General features: G+C 34.3%; 1 protein-coding gene across 1 annotated transcript in view; it reads left to right on the plus strand.

Annotated features, from left to right (window-relative positions):
• The window catches only part of PLOD2 (procollagen-lysine, 2-oxoglutarate 5-dioxygenase 2), a 100,167-nt gene that overhangs the window by 26,044 nt on the left and 51,610 nt on the right, over window positions 1–22,513 (plus strand). The window contains exons 2-3 of the mRNA XM_011966112.1: window positions 12,307–12,398; window positions 15,290–15,426. Of these exons, the coding sequence (XP_011821502.1) occupies window positions 12,307–12,398; window positions 15,290–15,426 (229 nt within the window). The remainder of the gene's footprint in view (window positions 1–12,306; window positions 12,399–15,289; window positions 15,427–22,513) is intronic.

Here is a 22,513-nt window from a genome sequence, read left to right on the forward strand (position 1 = left end):
AAGTCTCAACATGAAATTCGTGTATGTTTCATATATACCTTTTACATATAAGACAATATTATATAATATTTTAAATAATTTTATGCAAGAAATAACGTTTTCACTGTCCTCCTCACATTAGGTCAGGTGTGGAATTTTACACTTGTGGTCTTTCAGCACTCAAAAAGTTTTAGTTTGAATTTTGGATTTCTGGACTAGGAATGCTCAACCTGTAATATGAATTAGTAAAGTCTTATCAGGTTCAGTATTTCATTTATTCAGCATTAAGCATATGACAAGGTATCAGTGTAAAAAATGAAACTATAAAAGTACTGGAAGAAAATATGAATAATTATTTTATAATTGCAACATGTAGAAGGCATTTCTGAAGTGTGAGAAACAAAACCCAGAAGATGTAAGAATTAATGGCTGATTTTAAAAAGTCATAAAAATAAAAATTCTGTCTGGGAAAAAATCATACAGTCAAAACAAAGTTGAAAGATAAGTGGTAAATGGGGAGAAAATGTTCAACCCACACGGTTTACTTGGAATTTATTGTAGAGATACAATCTTACATGTAAGAAAATTACTTGTGAACATCACTATCAATTGCAGCATTTTAATATTTAATTTTTATTTTTTTAGCACAGCAGTGGAATGGAAACAGCCTAAATTTTTACCAACATGCTGGTTAAATTATGCTTCATTCATACAGCAGAATATTATATGTCTGTACTCTATTTGGAAATGTCTCAAAGAAATACAAAATTTTTAAAAAGATGCAGAGTGGAATAGAGAGTATGCACATGTATGAGAAGTATTCACTTGTGCATGCATTAAAATATCTCTTAAACCATACATCAGAACCAGTATTATTGATATTTTCTATGGGGAAGTCAGTTAAATGTCTGGTAAAGATTATCACTTTCTACTTCACCTAGTCCAAAAGTTAAATTACAAATAAGGAAAGATCAGCCATGTATATAAATACATGTTTTAGATCTCCAGCTTGGCACAGTGGATGCTAGAATGTTTTTTGTATTTTCTGGGATATACTCCAAAAAAAGATGTCTCCTTACATAAAGATGAGAATTTATGACAGTTTTCAACACGGAGTGAATAATAAACTTTTTTGGAGTCTTGTGGTAATTCTATAGAAGATATTTGTAGTTGTCTTCATCAAATCATCATTTAATTTTATGTACTGAAAATATATAATATACAGATTCAATTTTCTAGTAATCTTTTATATCGCAACCTCAACTCGTGGAACAATGTGGAGAACTAGCAACTTGTTGGGGGAGGATTCTGAGCTTCCAAAACTGATACCATAAAACTTTCAAGACAGTATGAGGATGAACTGCTCCTCAAGTTAAATGTACTTATTTTATGCAAGGTAGATAACAATGGAAGATATCTCCTTATAAAAATCATATTATAATGTGTTCATGGCCATGTGGAGTAAAGTAAGCAAATATTTCACTATAATTAAAGATGGTAAATGAAAGTTATGTCTTCTCTCCATTTTTGTTCCTGTTTCAGTCACATCACACTTTATCAGGTCTACATTTAGTTTTGTGTACCTGATTCATTTATTTTCATTGCTTTCGTTTTGGCAGACTTGTGCATAAAGGCTGTTCTTTTTCCGTTATGAAGAATAAAATGTTATCTTGATTCAGGCACCTCACTCTTACAACTTTCTCTTAGAGCATGGCTTGCCTAAGCGTAAGTCTAACTCAAGCTTTCTGTTCCAGGGCAACTCTCCTTATTCATATGCGAATTGGCAGGAATATATTACCTCAGCCTGTGCTTGTTTGTCCTGGTTCCTAACTTTACTATTGATCCCCTTTTCATATAAGCATTGGAAATATTTTTAGTGTCTGTGTAAAATATGAAATAAACAGTAACAGATCATATGTGTTTCAATAAGCTACGTAACCTTGGTACCAGATTTCTGGCAGGCAGTTCATATTACCTAATAAAGCATTTGGCCAGCAGATGGGTTACCCCATCCCACTCAAAGAAGGTTTCTCATTCATTTGTGGAGGTTGCTGAAACCTTTGAACCCTTGGAATTCAACAGATTAAAGTACTGTATTTGTGAAGGGACAGATCCGTTTTCCTTTGACGTTAAAATTGTATCTAGTGTATATATTTTTATAACATTTGAAGGGATCAATTGTATTTTCCAAGTCATAAATTTTGGAAAATGGTCCTATACTCTTTGTTTTAATTTTTATAAAGATAGGAAACATACTGCTTTTCCAAGATAATCTTTTCATTTTGGATGTTGTTTATTATACTTTGTATTGATATGTAATCCGCACTCCTCAATTAATTCCTTTCTCTCTCTCCACCCCAGCCAGTTCTTTCCACTAAAATCATTTAGAGAAAATCTAGTATTGCTTTCTCTAAAAATGTAATGAGTTGGTGGGGAGGTAGTGAATCTTTCTTTTCTTTTTTTCATGTAGAAAAATTCTCAGTCTCTCAACTATTCAATAATGATATGATTGCTAGACCCCTGAACCTACTGGTTAAACTCCTTATTTGTCAAAATTCACCTTAATTTAGCATCCCAAGTTCTTACAGTTTCCACAGATGGGCTATACAGATTGCAGTGTAATCATCACTTCTGTTAAGATAGCTTTTGTTTTTGTTTGTTTGGTTTGGTCAGCCATCTCACATATTGGCTCATTTTTGAGTTTGTATTCAAGTAAGGCCCATAGCACACTTTTTTCCCCAACTTCTTAAAATCAAGTTTTACTCTGATTGAACCTCCTCCCTGCCGTGTGTGATCATTCTTTGCTGTTTGAATTTTACTTTTCCCTTCTGAACTCTGGAAAGAATTTGCTGAAACTCAGTGTATAGTCCTTGGCTGCAGTCCATTCATTTCATCTGTGTTTCTGGGAAGGGATTGGCATACATGTGGAGGAGCAGCTCCCCCTTTTTTTAATTGCTTATCATGTTTAGGTTGAGTTCTTAACTTTTAGGTCATGGACAATTGTTGAGAGGCAGAAGTAGAGAAGTACAGGGGTGATGAGGGCCTGTGGGATTTACTGAAGGGAGTTATTGCAAGCAGTTCTAAGTAAAGTGGTTTTTTGTACAGATTGGAAAAATTATATGGTTCATATGTATATATTAATGACTTTCTAAAGTATATGGATACTGTTGAGATTGTGAGAATGTAAATTTATTTAAATGTCACTGTATTTATTTCAACATTTTCTCATAATTTTCTTGATCAGTTGTTGCTATAATATGGCTATAGAGCAGACCACAATGTTTTATATTAAAAATTACACCTCATATTAGGAAACTGGAGCCTTTTATTTTATTTTATTTTTATTTTTTTGAGATGGAGCCTTGCTCTGGCACCCAGACTGGAGTGCAGTGGCACGTTCTCCGCTCACTGTAAGCTCCGTCTCCCGGGTTCACACTATTCTCCTGCCTCAGCTTCCCAAGTAGCTGGGACTACAGGTGCCAGCCACCACACCCAGCCATTTTTTTGGTATTTTTAGTAGAGACCAGGTTTCACCGTAGCCAGGATGGTCTCGATCTCCTGACCTCATGATCCACTCGCCTTGGCCTCCCAGAGTGCTGGGATTGCAGGTGTGAGCCACTGGACCCGGCCAGGCTTTTATTTTAAGATTCAGATCTTTGTCTAATATTTATTCAAGTTTTATTGACCATAAATATACTAATTTTGGTATTTTTTGTAGTATAATCTGTATGTTTTAAAAAAATGTCTTGAAGCTTTCATAGCATTTTGAAAGTAACTACTACTAGAAATTCTTGATCATAATATTCCTTTGAGTTCTGTCTTGAAATTTGTCATCCATTCACTATTAGGTTACCTAACAGACAAAAGCTCACATGTGGGTATATCACTGGAAAACATGAGTATCCAAAAGGACGATTGGGAAACCTAAATAAAAAGTTCTTAATGTTTGCATGTATAACATTTTTATTTCAAAAAATGATAAAGATATATCATGGCTTGGTTTGAAGTATTTATAAAGGATGGGGATGGTCTCGGTGCACTTGGTCTTTCACATACCTGTTATCTCTGGAAGTCTTGATCTATTTTTCTTCATTTGGTATCTAGTTAGTGTCGGACCTTATGGTTCTAGAAGAGTTTATTTTTAACTTCATGACTCCTATCCAGGACCATTTGTCTTACAGCCTTTCTGTAAATAACTGGCAATACTTGCCCTCTCCATCCCACTGCACATACTGCTATGGTGACCAACTCATTCCAGTTTGCCTAGGACTTTTCTAGTTTTAAAACTGAAAGCCCTGTATTTCTGGAATCTCCTCAGCCCTGGGCATACTGGGATGGTGAGTCATTCTGCATACTACCCTCTACTTTTCAGCACTTCTCTTAAGTTGTGGTTTGTCTGTTCATTGTCCAGAGTGGGCTGTGGAAGCCCAGGCATCCATCTGAAAGCTAATGTGTGTGAAGATGCCTTGTATGTAGCGTTAGAGGTTGGAAGTGACTTTTTTCTTTAAGCATTCCATTGACCCTCTTTTTCTACAAAAATGGTAGGAAATCATTGGGTATCTCTTGACACATCCTTTTTAGGTTTCTTTTTTTTTCTTGTTGAAATTGTGACATGAATTACCCTTGAGGAATTTTTGTCTTGAATGTTTTTCAACAATTCTGCAAAATAAAATTAATTATCTTCAACAATTCCACAAAATAAAATTAGACTGCATGGCTTCAGTTTGTCATAGTTTTTGGTGACTCAATACTTAACAAAGCAACAAAATTGTGCAATAAAATCTAGGAAAACCAAGTTTTTTAGTAATTGTGAATCCCAGGTTATCTTAGATTGGTTACCACTTAACTGCAGGATCCTGGACAAGTCTTGTTTTCTCTTTAGATTATGGTTTCCTCCTTCATGAAAGAAGCGGGCTTTGCTAGACTGACCCTGAGGTCATAATTTACGTTAAAGGAAATGACTTTCAGTCAGTGGAAGAGCAGGGTATAATTGCTTTATGTACCAAATACTTATTTTCTGGAGTCCATTTGGAGTCATTTTTGTGTCCCTCTAGCTTGGCCTCTGAGTACAGAACACAGCATAACGCACTATCCCCATAGTACCTCTTTCAGATAAGACTTCCTGACTGTAGCTAGGATATTATGTCAGACATCCCCAAGACTTATCCTGCGGGTTCAGTGATTCACCAGGAGGACCTACAGGATTCGGCATATAGTTGTACTCATGTCTATGACTTATTACTCTGAAAGGATACAAAGCAAAATCAGCAGTGAGAAAAAGCACATGGGTGAGGTCCAGGGAAAACAGGAATAAGCTTCTAACAGTTATTTTCCAGTTAAGTCACAGAAGATGTGCTTAATTCTCCAAGCAGCTAACTAGTTGTGACAACATGTGTGAAATGTTGAAATGTTTACCTACTATGAAAGCTCATTAGAGATTCAGTGCCCATAGCTTTTCTGGGGAATGGTCACATAGGCAGCCTCTGTACCAAAATTTCAAGCACCCAGAAGGAAGGCAGATGTTCAGAATAAACCACGTTGTTTGTATAATTTAGCCATAGTGAGCCATCTTATCTAGGAATGATGGGAACCCTTCCCATTGGAAAACCATCTGGAAACCATATGGAATCCAACTTTTCAGATGCCTGCCAAGGACCAACCTTACAAGCAGATCTTTCTAAGGATAGAAGTCTTAAGTTGCTATCTCTTTTCTGAACATAGTAAAACTCAAAGATTGCTTCAGCCCTTTACCTGTTGTCACCAAGGGAGGCCACATGACATTGAGGAGTAACTCTGAAGTTCTCCTTCTGACCCTACTAGTAATTTGTTAGGTGACTTTGGCTAAGTTGAGAGGAGCTGTACCTTCTTCACCTGTGAATTTGAGATGATTATGCTAACTACATAGGGATTTTGTTAAATTATTTTATGCACACGTACGTGCAAGACGTATGGTATTACTTGCCCCTGAGTCCACTCATTCTGAAATGTTTTTTAAGAACCTACTGTGTGCTTAATATTGTGATAAGCTCTGGGGGTCAAACTGTGAGCAAAAGAATGTTCTCTGCCTTTCTGTAACTTATAGTCTCGTTGGAGAGAGAAACTTTAATCTCACATAATTTGAGAGTATTCATAATTTGAGATTATGCAAATTAATATGTAATTACAATTTGTGGTGAGTGTCCTGAAAGAGAGTTAGAAAGTGCAGTGAAAAATTTTATGGGTACTGACCTATTCTAGTAGGTCAGAGAGGGTCTCTCTAAGGAAATAGTATATGTGTAAGAATCTCAAGTTTGCCTGGGCAGTGGCCACATCAAGATGTCAGGGAGGAGTATTAGATAATGGTCTTGAAAAGGCTCTTCTCTTTGAATGGGAGGGTGCAGACATTATTAGAAAATAAAACACAGGCCAACGTGGTTGAAGAAGAGAGAACAAAGGGGAGAGAGAAAGTGGATGAGACTGGAGAGAAGTAACCTAGGGCCACATTGTAGTAATGGAGTTTCTCTACTATCCTAAGAGGGTATTTACCAATGAAGTGACATGATCAGATATCTAACTATTTTGAAATGATCACCCTGGCTGCTTTGTAAACAAAGGTTTAGAATGTACAAAGTTGGCTTAAGAGGCGATTGGAGAAGCCTGAGCTAGTGCTGATTATAACTTGAGTTAGAGTTATTATAGCTTGCTGGGAGATGGAGAGGAATGTAAAGATTTGAGAAGGCCTATCTAGAGTTACTTGCTAAACTGTTTGAATAAACAGTTTCATGACTGTTTTTCCATAATTTTTAAAAACAATCGGTATAGCATCTCTGGTAGAGAAAGGGATGGGAGTTATAACTTGCTGAGTTTTGCACATCAGCTACAATCTATCTTGCCCATGCTTCCTTTGAATATATATAAGATACTGTCTAACACATACATAGAAGTTTGTGTCGACTGCTTCATATATACTAACTCATTTTACTTTCATGGAAATCCTGTCAGGTAGATGCTATTATTACAGACATATTACAGTTGAGACACAGAGTTTAAGTAACTGACCAAATCAAAATAAATAAGAAATAGTAGAGCTGGGATTTAAGCTAACTAGTTTGCGTTCAGATCCATATGGCCAACTATATGGAAAAGTGGCAAACTTATGACCCTTAGGCCAATTCTGACCCATGGCTGTTTTTGCACAGCCAGCCAGACAACTACAAATTTTTAAAAATTTAAAGGGTTGTAAAATATAAGGAAAAAATAAAATTTTGTTAGTGTATGTGGCTCACAAGGCCTGAAATGTTTACTATTTGACCTTTTGCAGAAGAAGTTTCTCAACATCTCTATTATGCTAACTTTTACTACGAAAACATTTTTCTTTAGTAGAAAATTGAGAAACTTTCTACTTTACAGATAAAAGATGCGTCCAGTCATAAAATCAGTTAGTAGTAGAATGAGAACAGTGTACTCCCTGTTACTTCTGTGACACAATAATTTGTTTTTTATTGTTGCCAGTTTAAAATTAAGAACTGTGTTTAAAGTTACTTGAAAAGATATGGATAAAAGACAGCTGGGCTAGTGCTGAGTTACTGAACTGTGATGCCCTCATTAAGAAAACGGATTTCAGCGCCACTGAGACTCCGTCTCAAAAAAAAAAAAAATGGATTTCAGATGGATTTTATAAGCTGCTTTAGCATTTGGTGACATGATATATTAGCAAAAACAGTTTCTGTTTTGAAACCATGGTTTGTTTTTAAATAGAAAAATTGTGTCACTACTGAATATTGGTAAATTCTGTTCCGATATCAACAGCTGTTTGGAGGAAAAAATGACTCCAACGATGCATTTTTTTTTTTCTTCCAGACCTTTGAGGACATAACATGTTTTAGCCTTTCTAAGCAAATTGACCTCTTGATTTTTGGAGAAATTATAAATTCATCTGAATTTTCAGATGGAGAAAAATAACCATTTAACAAATATTTATTAAATCTTACTGTAATGTTAGGCATTTTGGAGGATTATGTAAAGATGATTACATAGTCTGCCACTGGTTTTCATTTGGTAAGTGGTTGTTCAAATCTACCACACTGTATAGATGCATCACCTGTTTCTTATGCATGGAAACTGTATTGATCTGTTGTCTAATAGAGTGTGAAGGTGGCAGTAGAGGTTACATTTGGCTACTGATGAGCTTCCATTTGCTTGTTTTTTTAACATCATGGTGCCAGGTATCTTGCTGAAACCAAAAAAAGAGATAGCTGTTGCTGTTATAGATTGGTGGTAGCAGTGGATGGCGGGTGCCTGTTATTGAAGCACCATTCCTCAGTCATCTCACTTCATCATTCATTTGGCTGGTGGAGGGTGGATTGGAAAAGGTATTAATTATAGTTATTTAAATTATAATATTGTTTGGTTAAAGAATTCTGTATGTTGTATGTTTCATTATCCTTAGATGATTCAGTCTGCTAAAAGATACACATTGCAGAATTTTCTATCATTTTTTTTTATTGGAAGTTTAGAGATTTTACCTAAAGTTGTTCTGTCTTTATAGGAATTCTGTATTTTTAGTTATTTGATAACTTTCCATACTATTTTCCATAGAGGTTGAACTAATTTACATTCCCACAAACAATGTGTAAGCGTTCCCTTTTCTTTACATCCGTGCCGACATCTGTGGTTTTTTGACCTGTTAAAAATAGCCATTCTGACTGCTGTGAAATGGTATCTCATTGTGGTTTTGATTTTCACTTCTCTGCTAATTAGTGATGTTGAACATTTGTTCATGTATTTCTTGGCCACTTGTATTTCTTCTTTTGAGAAATATCTCTTCAGCCATCCCAATACTGGGTATCTACTCAAAGGGAAAGAAGTCATTATATAAAAAAGACACCTATACTCATAAGCTTATTGCGGCACTGTTCACAACAACAAAGTCATGGAGCCAACCTAAAAGTCCACCAGTAGTTGACTGGGTAGAGAAAATGTGAAATGTGATATATATAGACCATGGGATATGACACAGCTACAAGAAAGAATAAAATCATGTCCTTTGCAGTAGGATGAATGGAGCTGGAGGCCATTATCCTATGTGAGCTAACTTAGAAAACCAAATACCACATGTTCTCACTTATAAGTGGGAGCTAAACAATGGGTACACATGGACATAAAGATGGAAAAAATAGACACTGGGGACCCCAAAAAGGGGGAGGTTGGGACAGGGTTGAAAAGTTACCTGTTGGATACAGTGTTCACTATGTGGGTAATGGATATACTAGAAGCCAAATCCTTACCAATATGCGATGTACCCATGTAACAAACATGCACCTGTATCCTCTGAATCTAAAATTAAATTTAAAGAAATAATGAAAACAAGAACTATTCAGCTGAGCTCATATTGTAGAACCATACAAAAATAAAGTTTTATATTTTTTAACACTGAATTTTGTGTTCGTGTGCAACAGTGAGTAACTGAACAAGGGACTTGGAAAATATGTGTTGACTCAATAAGTAAATGAATGAATAGATGGAAAAATAATAATTATAGGGATTTTTAAACATACAAAAAGTGCAGTTTCAGTATTTATCACATATGACCAGTCTTGTTTTAATCTGTCTACCCGAATTAACTTTAAAACACATTGTAGGCACGATATCATTTGATTGGATATTACTTCAGTATGTGGCTCTAAATTATAAGGACTCTTGTTTTAAAAAAAGTAAATGAAATTAGCATGCTAAAAAATTAACTAATTTCTCAATATCACCAAATATCTAATTAGTATTCAAATTTCTCTAATTTTCTCACAAACGCTTTTTTATAGTTTTTACAAATCAGGTCCAAACTCAGGTCCATGACTAACATTTGTTTGAAATGTCTCTTATGTTAATATTCTATATATTTCCCTTCCCTTTTGTGCCTTTTGCCATCGATTGCATAAGTCATTTGTCCTATAGAATTTTTCATGTTCTGAATTTTATTGCTGACATCTCTTTCCTGTCACCATATCTTTGTCTCTTTATTTCTGGTAAATTTGTAGTGTAAATGGTAGTGAAATCCGAAAAGTATGTATCCAGTTTAGGTTACATTTTCTAACAATAATACTTCATAAATGGTGAGATGGTTGAATTTTTGAATTGGTTGATAAAAGCATGTGGGTGATACATGTCAACACTATTGTGTTTTTTTTTTTTTTTTTTTCCTCCAACTAAGATTTATTTCTTATTGCAGTCATGATGATACTGAATAGCAAGTTAGAGGAAACAGCTGTTCATGTGTAATGTTACTAACCAGACCTTTCTTTAACAAAATTACGTATTTGTGATTTGGTTTAGGTTATTTATAAAGAGCAACAGTACTGTGAAACAGTAGGAGTTCTTATTTGGCATAGGATTGCTAGACATGGTCAGACTACACATGAGTAAGCTTTGCCTTCTGAGTCATTGGATTTGGTTACATTTTTGTCTACTCAAGGGTCTGGCCAACTTTACTTTTCCTACTAAGGATGATGAAATCCTTGCTGTTAACTTTATGCTGGAATTGTAAGTGTGAAAATTCATCCAGTAAAACCCGAAACTTGTAGTTAATTTTTATGATTTATATAGAAGAATTTAAGTAAGAAATGTAACTTTAAATAGAGTAATTTTATTACTGATAGACTTTAAAAGCCTCTTTGTTCTTATAAAATAAAATGTGGTATTCCCTATTTTGAAATTTATTCTGAATAATGTTAAATTTTCATAATCAGTTAAGCTCTGTTGGAAACTTTATAAACGAAAATTTTTTTAAATAGTTGATTTTAAAAAATATTCTTAAAATATATTTACTTGGGCCTGATCACCCAGACTGGAGTGCAGACATGTGATCTTGGCTCACTGCCATCTCTGCCTCCCGAGTTTGAGCGATTCTCCTGTCTCAGCCTCTTGAGTAGCTGAGATTACAAGTGTGTGCCACCATACCCGACTAATTTTTGTGTTTTTAGTAGAGACGAGGTTTCACCATGTTGGCCAGGCTGGTCTCAAACTCCTGCCCTCAAGTGATCTGCTCACCTCATCCTCCCAAAGTGCTGTGATTACAGGCATGAGCTACTGTGCCTGGCCAGGAAATACCTTTTTCTTAGAAAAGATTCTAAGACTGTTGATGTTTATCTTCATGGAATTTTTTTTTTTTTTTGGTTGACTAATGAATGTTTGAATTTAGTATTTCTTTGTATATTGTACTGATTTATATTTTATTGTAGTTATTTTCAAAATTTGATGGATAAGTATATTGGTTCATCTGCTGTAATTTTTATAATGCATTATTGCCATGTTTGGTGATTATTGCTTAGGGGATACTCAAAACCTGTATTGTTTTCTTATAAATAGAGTGCAAGTGAGAAACAAATGATGTTACTCAGAGAATATTGAAAAGATGTTAGTTTTGCTTTCTTAGAGTGTGGGTCCTTCTAAATCTTTAGTTAAAACAAAAACAACAACAATAATAACAACAAAAAACTGTTCCAGCCCTTTTGGCATTTGTTGATGCACTTGTTTCTTTTGTACATTTTCCAACATGCCTTTTCCTATTAATAATAATCATTATCTGTAGTAGCTTATTGTAGGTGTTTTGAGACAATTCCTTAACTCTGTCTACTTCTACTGAAAAGTGTTATGTGGGACTGAAAATAATAATTCATTATGAAATGGTCGTTAACAGTTGTGTATTTACTAGGGCAGTGATTATTTTGATTTCATTTATTCTTTAAAGATAAACCAAAACACAATAAATAATGTTGTTGCTTATAAGAATTTTCATAAAAAAGCAATCTCGGATAGTAGAAAAAAATTAAGATTTTGTTTTTAAATATTTGCTCCCAGTCGTCACAATTTATTTTAGAAAATTGGGATCAGATTTAATGGTTGTATTGTTTTTTGTATATGTCATTATTTTGATGAATATAATTTGCTGATATCCTCGCTGATGTCATAAATCAGGAATGATTTATAGATGATGGTGAAGTTTGTTAATTAGATAATGTCAGAGAATCTTAATCATTATGGATTATAAAAAATGTTCATTTTATGGAAGTTTTTCTCAATGTTGAAATACTCTATTGATGGCATGCTTTTTCTTAATCATCGGTGTACTTTTTTGCATTGAAATAACTGTCATTTGAAGGTTCATCATTTGTCAGTAATACAACCAATTTGAATCATCTGTTGTTTCAACAGCTCTTTGTTTAGTCTTGTATAGATCAACAAACCAGAATATTTCCATGGGTTTAGTGAGGTCTCTGATTATTGTAGTGAGTTGTAAAATGTGAGCATTTGATCTCTTGGTAAATCTTCTTGTGTTTCCTTTTGTCTTTGCAGATAAATTATTAGTCATAACTGTAGCAACGAAAGAAAGTGATGGATTCCATCGATTTATGCAGTCAGCCAAATATTTCAATTATACTGTGAAGGTATGGTATATCCTTTAACCTTTAAAGATCCTATAATGTGTGCCTAAAGTACAGTTTTCATAATAACAGCACTACAATCTGCAGTCCTCACAATGAAGATAGCATTTGGTTACATAATTGCTGTTAGTTCATATAGTTTTTGGCCTTATTAATATTTCCTAACACAAATAAATGGTAAATGCTTGAGGTGAGGGGATAGCCAAGGTATTCGGATTTGGTCATTACATGTTGTATGCCTGTACCAAAATATCACATGTACCCCATAAATATGCAACTGTTATGCACCTGTAATACTTAAAATAATACTGTGCCACTTAAACAATAATTTCTTAATTTTTGCCAATGCTTTGTATAAATATGTTCTATAAAACAGCAAAAAAAATGTTAATATGTATTTGCATATATATATAATTTCTTTCTGGCAGGTCATATACAAATACAATGTAAATAAGATTTGGCAGGGATTTTTTTCACTGAATAATTTTTTCTGTAATGGACTTCGCTATCATAGGATAATTCTTTGTTTACAGAGAATTAGAAATATAAATGTGAAGAGGGTGCCTTTTCTGTCTATTGAGAATTTTCTTTTTTTTTTTTTTCTTTGGTTCATTTGTTTTCATTTAGAGGAATTTGGGAGCATTGTTATTGTATTTTTAACCAAAGCGTTTTAGAAAATTTATCTCCAGGTGAACATCTCATTGACAAGTGATCAGAGGAAACTTGGGGAAACTGATAGAACTATTAAACTTAGCTATGAGAGGTCTGCCATTTTATTTACTTACTTGTTTTTTCTAATAGAAAGAAGGATCTGTCAGCCAAGTCTTTTCTACAAATAAGAGGAGAACAAGGAGATACCTAGGTAGGAACACAAAAAGCAAAAAAACTTTTTTTTAAAAAAAGAAGAAAGATTACTTTTTGGAGAAAAAACTGATCCATTTGAGTATATAATGTATTAAAAAGGTAGTTTTTATTGAGTAACCACTGGAATACTAAATACAGATGTAAATATAGAACAGCTTAATGTTAATATAGAATAGCTAATAAACAGCTAAACTTTGCTGAAAAGGAGATGTAGTGGTAATAACTAGATGTTTAATACAGGATAAATGAAAAACATATTAGAAATATGTTACTATGGTAGAAGAAAAATATACGCACCAATAGGAGACACTGTGGAAATAAAATTAAAATTAAGATAAAATAATGCTGAAATCTAGTTGGGGAATCATTAGGGTTCAGACTGGAGAGAGAGTGGAATGTTTCTTATATGCAAGGCGCCTTGTAGGGAAATTTATATATGATATGCTGTTAAGTCACTATATGAACCGCGTAAGGTGGATACTACTTTATTTCTGGATGAAGAAAACTTGTCCTAATGCAAATAACTATAAAGTATAATATCAGATCTTGGACGCCATCCCCACTTAACTTACTGGAATTTATGATCCTTTTGCTGTCTCCTCATGTAATGCAGTGGTTCCCATTAAGTGGTTCCACAATAAGTGTGGACCTTAGACCACCAACATCTGCATCACCTGGCTGCTGGTTAGAAAGAAAAAATAGTCAGGCTCCACCTCAGACCGACTGGATTACAAATTCTGGGAGTGATACCCTGAAGTCTGTGTTTGAACAAGGCTTCCATGAGATTCAGATGCACACTGAAATTTGACAACCACTAGTGTAGTGAAACGAACATAGAGGGTGGTGCTTAACATGGTGTATTGCACAGAGCAGATTCTCAGATGTCATTGGGTCCAATACTGCTTCAGAATTAGGGATTCCAGATGGGTTGTGAAACAAATCTCAGGGCCAGAGGAGGCCAGTTTTTAGAGCAAGTACTATTAATGCTTCAAGATTAGCCTAGTTTGAATCCAGATCCAAAACAGCTTGAGTTTTCTTGAGGGTTGTATTTTTCTCTCAGCCTTCCGCAAAGGAAGTGATAAGTTTTAACAAGACGTTTGAGGCTGGGAGCCCCACAGGCTTTCCCAGCAAGACCTATCTCTGACTCAGTATTAAGTAAAGTTAGAACTAATGGTATTTATTATTAAATTTTATTTTATCCTTTTCTTGTGTGTTTATTTTTAATTTCATTCTCCATTAATTTCCCAGATCTCTTAGTAGATTATTATAATGGCAACTTCAGACTTTGTTTTGATGAAACGAAGAGAAAAGGTGTGTGTTGTGTGGGGGAAGGGTCATGTATTGTACTTTCTGTTCCCTTAGAGTCAGTGTGTCATAATGCATTTCCAATTCAGGGAGCAGCTGCTGAGGCTCAAGCAAATAGTGAAGAGAAAGGGTACAGGGTAATTAAAATGAAATTTAAAATAATCGTACTTAGGCAGTTTTTTGCATTGAAAAATCCTTGTTAAGCTTTAGACAATTACATAAGTTTAAGAAGTATAAGGTAAAGAAGGTGATTTTTTTTTTCTTGATGCCCTCTGTAATTCCCTGAAAAACCCATTTGGGTTCAGTAGGAAAATCACTTAAAGGCCTCTCATCAAGGAGTCACTGAGCTTCAATATTGATCATAAAGATTTCTTGCCAGATTAAAAAAAGTGATATGGGAAATTTATTCATTTTTCTTCTTTTTGGTCTGAACAAATAGGAATAAAATGATACAATGTGAGAAATACTTTCTGGGTCTACTTCCTTGGGTTAGACTCACAACTTTTGAGATGGTAAAATTGAGAAGGGCATTTTGTGGATGGATAACATTAAAGAATTATGGTCTCACTTAGGCATCTAGATTTTTTTTTTCTAACATCATGATTTCATGAAACATTAGAAGAGTGGTTATTGTACAGTACTGTTCAAGTTGATGATGTCTTTAAGTTTTTCATAGTACTTTCATAATTTGAGTTTTGCTCAGGAATGAAATGTTTTGTTCATAGGTCCTTGGCCAAGGAGAAGAATGGAGAGGTGGTGATGGAATTAATAGTATTGGAGGGGGCCAGAAAGTGAGATTAATGAAAGAAGTCATGGAACACTATGCTGATCAAGATGATCTGGTTGTCATGTTTACTGAATGGTAAGAGAAACACCTGTGAATTTTAAAATCTGTATTAAATTACTTTTTAAAGAGCTGAGATTTGTATTTGTAGATGATGTATTAAAATATGGTTGGATGGGTGGCTCACGTTTGTAATCCTAGCACTCTGGGAGGCCTAGGCAGGTGGATCACAAGGTCAGGAGTTCAAGACCAGCCTGGCCAAGATCGTGAAACCCCGTCTCTACTAAAAATACAAAAAATTAGCCAGGCATGGTGGCGGGCACCTGTAATCCCAGCTACTTGGGAGGCTGAGGCAGAGAATTTCTTGAACCCAGAATGCGAGGTTGTAGTGAGCCGAGGTTGTGCCACTGCACTCCATCCTGGCGACAGAGCGAGACTCCATTTAAAAAAAAGTTATTGACAAGGAATCATTGTTTTAAAAAGTAGATATTACTCAGTTATAAAACTATTGTATTAATTAGTTCTCATGCTACTATAAATTCCTGAGACTGCATAATTTATAAAGAAAAGAGGTTTAGTTGGCTCACAGTTTCACAGGCTGTATAGGAAACATGATGCTGGCCAACTGCTTGGCTTCTGGGGAGGCCTCAGGAAACTTAGGATCATGGCAGAAGGCAAAGGAGGAATGAAAGTCTCACATGGTTAGAGCAGGAGGAAGTGAGGGGAGGTGCTACATACTTTTAAACAAACAGATCTCGTGAGAACGCTGTAATGAGAACATCACTAGAGGGATGGTGCTAAACCATTAGAAACTGCCCTGATGATCCAGTCACCTCCCACCTGGCCCCACCTCCAGCACTGAGGGTTACATTTCAACATGAGATTTGGTTGGGGATGTAGATTCAAATTATATCACCCATGGTCTGACTTGATGTAATGCCATCAAAGACAATGAATTATCATGAACACTAATGAGACAACATGGCAAGAGCTAACTAACGTTTTTGTGAAATTCATACTTTAGTCTTGAGTTAAGAATAAATATCATATTGAGCTTTACTCTTGAGAAGGGTGACTTAATGGATTCTGGTTAAACAGAAGAAAAAAGACCACGCAAAGTTATAAATACAAGTGAGACATAAGAAAGCCTGTGTTACTAAGAAAGAAGAACCTTTTTAATGTAAATGTACTTTGTGTAATATTTCCCTCTCCTAATTAAAATATCCACTGTCTTTTTTTGCCATCTTCTTATAATTTTATAATAACATCAAATTGTCGTGAGTTATTAGTTACTACTTCCTTTCTTTTATTCTCTGTATCTTATTTGTTTTTGCTATTGATTGCTCATTTTAAGCCCTCGTGAATTTTCTCCTCTAACTTAGGAAAGTCGTTTTATATGTTTCTTCTCAACTTGAAAATGTAAAGACACAAATTATTTGCAGATGAAAAGAGTAATACTTTTATGCATTAATATACATAAGAAAGTTGTAAAATATGAAATGAAAATAGATATTAGTATAATAAAGTGTGCCATACACAGTTAAAAATTTTCAAAAGGTACGTAACACTTGCATCTGTAAAATTTTCCTGTTATATTTTACGCAAAAAATTAAGTTCTACCTGTGGTTACCTATTTTGCAAGATGAAGTATGGTAAGGCAAGTGTTAACCATAGTGTACTGGCAATTTTTCTACAACATTTGTTGTTTTTTTTACACTTAGAAAAAGAATACCAAGTTCATTAAAATAGCTCTGTAGAATAAATACTGAGTATGTTTTGGTTTGAAATTACCATGGATTTCAAACAACCATATTAGTCAACTTAAACTTGTCACATGTACATTTTCACTTTGGCTCTGAGGCAGATTCTCCTTGTAAGAGTTACTACATACGAGTCAGTAAAGATTTTAGATCCCCAAGGTTCCTTTTGGGTTTTAGGAAGAACTCCTTTTCCCTACCATTACTCTCACATCACCATCCGCCACCTCTGGCCCCCTATCTAACGTTTATCCTTGTGGACAGCTGGTATAGTGAGGGACCTATTTTTTTCTCATGAGAATTAGGACACTGTGAGATACCTAAAGCCAGCTTGAGTTTGAGTTTGTTGATTTAGATGATACTTTAAGACCTAGCTTGACAGAAAAGATAATAAAATTTTAATGGAAGACACAGTGTCTTCCAGGCACTGTTAGTGTTTGGGATATATCACGGAAACAAACAGATAAAATTTCTTACAACTCCTGTGAGAACAGCCAGCTAACTGAAAACATGGGTGCCCACTCAGCCAAATAATTGTCTAAGAAGAGTCATTAACATTTTCTCCGTCATTACCTACCATGACTACCCTGTGGAAAAAACCTAGGGGTCATGAGAAAGTAGCCAGGGGAGTAAAGAGGGATGAGCAATTGAAGCCACATAAGAACTTTTTTTTAACCCCACTTAGTTTTTAAAAACAACACACTTTTTAAAAAGTATATACAGAGTGATGAATTTAGTTGAAAATTGTAGGTAATCTAGGGCCCGGGAGAATGAATTAAGTGAACTAAGCTGTTTGTAAATGGTTTGAAATATGATGTCCATTCTGTAACACAATTCTTAAACTCTTAATTAAGGTTAGTTCTGGTAAAGGGCTGGAATTCAGGATATATTTATTTTAATAAAGCAAACACGTTCTTATTTTTTACGTGGTATTTTTAAGGACAATTCAACTGTAATAATTAGTTTTATGGAAGCATAGGTCACTATTATATGAAAATATACAGAGATTTATAAACTTCGTGGTTTAGATGAGCCTTTTGAGAAACACAGTTTTGTTATGGTATAATTTATATAACATACCATAAACATTTGTAAGTGTAAAATTCAGTGAATTTAATTAAATTTACAGAGTTGTGCAGTCATCCCCATTATTCAATTTTAGAACGTTTCCAATACCCCATAATTATCCCGTATGCCATTTAGACATGCTAAAAAGCCCGAATTAATTTGGAAACAATTTTGTCACATTCCTTCCATGGAATATGTATACTAAAATTACTTTTGGATGAACATTTAAAATTAGAAACTGGCTCTTTATAAATATAATGTGTAGGGTAAGATTTATTATACTTAATTTAGATAAAAATAAATATTTGGCAAGGTTTTAGGTTATTCTCAGAACAAAAGGAAAACTGAAGATATCCATATAATAAATTCAATCTTTTTTGCAAGTTATTTCATGCTTCAGTGTTTGTGTGTTTCCTTGCAATTAAAATGGCTTATAAAGTTTGATAATCTCTCCTTGATTAGAACACCAAAAAATATGAATTTGGTGATTTTTTTTTTAAATAGGCTAATGAAAATTTTGGGGACAAATATTACAATTTGGTAGCTATCAACTCCTTTATGGAGAAAAATGATGTCATAAATATTTTATAGTATACCTTAATCAAGTGAATGAGCATGTTGAGTTTTATAACTGGGTACTTTACATTTGTTTTAGAATTAAATTACAAAGCTTATATTTCTTCTATTATCGTCATATTGAAGAGAAGTGATCAGACCTAATTATTATATGTTGGCTAGTGCTTATTATTTTTGTAAGGATAATATATAAACCAAAATATAACAAATTATTTGTGTTCTTGGGAGTAAATTTGATACATACTTAATATCCTCACACAACTTTTGCTGTGCTGCTTACAGTAAAATATAAACTAGCAGAGTCTCAGGCCCTAAAATAAACCTATGGTGAGGTAAGTTTTCCAGATTTGGGGGCATCAAATAAAGTCGCCTAATAAAAATTTTGACTGTTCTTTTTTCTTTTTGACTAAAAATTTCTTTTAGATTTAAGGAAATTTAGAAGAAAACAGTTAGAAATAATGTTGGCGTAATTAATACTTGAGTTTGAATTTGGGACAGGACAGACATTTACACTTTCATTGGTGGCACTTTGTGTAACTCAACTGATTAGAATGTAGATGTGCACCATATTGAAGACTCCCGGTATATGAAATATTTGAAAGACATTTGGTGGTGGTTACTGGCCTTACAAAAAAGGAGTATTTCTTTTATGGAAATATCTACTCAAAGATATTGATATATAGAAACCTCCCAGTTCTTTGAAGTATTTGTTTAAAGATGATTATGAGTTTGAGGTAAGATAAAAGAATTGGCTGTTGCGAATTTAAGTTACCAGTAGGAAAGACTAAACAGAAAAAAACATTGGAATGGTAGTCAATGGTATACTATACAAGTTGATATATATAATTAAAATAAATGTAAAGCGTAGTCATTATTTGAGCAGTTTCTTAGGCAGCTCTGATCTGCAAAGTTGATCCAAGATAAATAAATACTGGTTAAAATGGAGGGATAATTTCAGTCACACAAATCCCTGCTGTTCACTAGTGTACCTTATCACTTTGATTGTATATGCATAGTTTCTTTTCAGTTATGCTGAATTGTAATTGTGTGTTTCACACAGTGAAGCTGGGGCCTGTTCCTCAATTACATACATTCAGGGTGCAATAGCAAGAAATCAGTTGAGTAATGGTGAATTGCATTAGAAGAAGAAACAGGCCTCTTAAGAAGGGAAAATAATGGTGGATGCTTTGAAACTATTTTTTGAGATTTTTTGTTGTTCCTTTGGAGAAATAAGATGACTTCTAAAGGCAGGAAGATATCTGAACTTTTTAAGTACCAAAGGATGGAAATTATTTAAAAGTTGAATTTTGATTAGAAAATATGAATATGAGGATATTGTTTCTGATTTCATATGTCAGCCAACTTTTGTTTTCCTTTTGGCTTCTCATTGATCATTATTTTGCTGAAAAAGTGGCATCAGTGAACAGGTTTTCCACTTTGCATTCAGGATACATATGTTGAGCACAAAATGTAATCCAGGCATTGAAGTTAATACTATAGAAAAAGAGATATAAATAGATGCCACCCTCAAGGAATTCTCATGTATATTGTACTAATTCTGCAGACAAAACAGAACAAACATTGTGGAAAAAGAATGCATAGCTTTTAAAAAACCTGAATGTTGGCATAATCTCTTTAGAATCATTTATTTTTGGGAAAGTTGTGAAAGATTGTGTTTTATTGAGTCACTTAGATATTATTTTGAAAATAACATTTTTATGATTTTGTTGTTATGTTGAAGAATAATTTATATGTGTTATTCTAAAGGTGACCAGATCTTACTTGTATTTAGGATACATTTTATACCTCTCGTAATTCAGATTGCATTCCTAACATACTTGACTTTTATATTGTCTTACATGATTTATAGAAAAGACAAAGTTTTTTGAAAGAAAAACTTGTAAAATACAATATCTATAATTTTAACTAACAGTGGCAGATTTATTTGACGCTTTCTTGGTGGTGATGACATTTTAAGTGTGCAGATGCAAGGAACTTAGTCATTAGTGAAGGGCAGCATTTCATTATATTAGTGTAAAGGAAAGCCAAACCACATCATGGATCCTAGTTTCTGTACTGCTTTCTTCTTCCCCTTTTTTTTTTTTTTTTTGAAGGAAAGATTGAAATTATTAGCTGTACTTAAATATATTGCACTGCCTTCTGGTTCATCTAGAATAGTGTGAAATGTATTTAGGAATTAAGTAGAAAATGAGTGACGTTTCCTTTCTTAAATTGTTCAAATGTTCTTCTTAATGTTTGCTGAGTATGGACAAGCATATTCGTGAGTAGATTGAAATGAGGGAAAAGAAGGTAATGTACAAAAAAGTGTTAGGTGTTCACATATGTGTAGATTGCCCCTGGGTATTCTTATATGTGATTATTTTGTCTGACTATTATATGTATGTAGGTGTGTATTCCCAAAATGGATTGTCTGCTTGAATTTTATTCTTCTTAGGAAAATGTACTAGGCATCAATCATGTTCAAAATATGATGCTGGCTGCTGTGGCTGGATCTGTAAAATATGCTTCTAGCTGCTATGGCTGGGGGACTGACTGGGGCAGAAATTCTCATCTCTGGATATATTTCTTTCTCAGCAACTTGGTATTTGTTGTATCTGGCGTGTGGTGGCTACATCATAGTAGATGATAGGAATTTCAATTTTTTTCTTAAATGTTTATTTCTTCGTTATTTATTCATTGATTTAATGAACACTTATTGTGCATTAAATATGTATCATATTTGAGATTTCTAATATTGCAGAAATAAACTTAACTGTCATTTCTTAACTAGAGGGAATTTTTCATTTAATTTATTCTATCGTTTCACAAGTAAAGAGACTGACCCCGAAACAAGTAGATATTGCTTATGGTCCTACAGGTAGATAGCAGCTTGAGCAGCTTGCAGTCTTTGCCACCATTTTCTCTTTGGCTGCTCTTTATCTTAGATGGTGTTATAGCTCTTGGACCACTCTCAGAAGTCATTTTGGAGGAAGTAACCCTCCAGCTAGACAATGTCCTCATTGACTTCCACCTCTGCCCAGCTTCAGCCAGGATTTCATATTCAGCAAATGAAATTATATACTATTCCAAGGAACATCCCCCACGTAATATTTAGCTTTTTTATTGATGCATAATATTTATACGTATGTATGTGGTACATATGATATTTTGTTACATGCATAGAATGGTAATGATCAAGTCAGAGTATTTAGGATATCCATCACCTCAAATATTTATCATTTGTATGTGTTAGGAACCTTTCAATACCTATCTTTCAGCTGTTTTGAAATATAGAATGTGTATTTGTCCATTTTTATATTGCTGTAAAGAACTGCCTGAAACTGGGTAATACATAAAGAAAAGAGGTTTAATCGACTCACAGTTCAACATGACTGGGGAAGCCTCAGGAACCTTATCATCATAGTGGAAGGCGACGGGCAAACAAGGCACCGTCTTCACAAGGTGTCAGGAAGGAGAAGTGCTGAGCAAAGCGAGAAGAGCCCCTTTAAAGCCATAAGATCTCATGAAAACTCACTATCACGAGAACAGCATGAGGGAAACTGCCCCCATGATTCAGTTACCTCCTCCTGGTCTCGCTTGACATGTGGGGATTTTGGAGATTATGTGGATTACAATTCAAGATGAGATTTGGGTGGGGACGCAAAGCCTAACCATATCACAGTGTGTTAACTATAGTCACCTTACTCTGCTATAGAGTGTTAGAACTTACTCTTTCTATCTAACTGTGTATTTGCATCCATTCA

The sequence above is a fragment of the Mandrillus leucophaeus genome, unplaced genomic scaffold (genome assembly GCF_000951045.1).
Source record: "Mandrillus leucophaeus isolate KB7577 unplaced genomic scaffold, Mleu.le_1.0 Scaffold744, whole genome shotgun sequence".
NCBI classification, from domain to species: Eukaryota; Metazoa; Chordata; class Mammalia; order Primates; family Cercopithecidae; genus Mandrillus; species Mandrillus leucophaeus.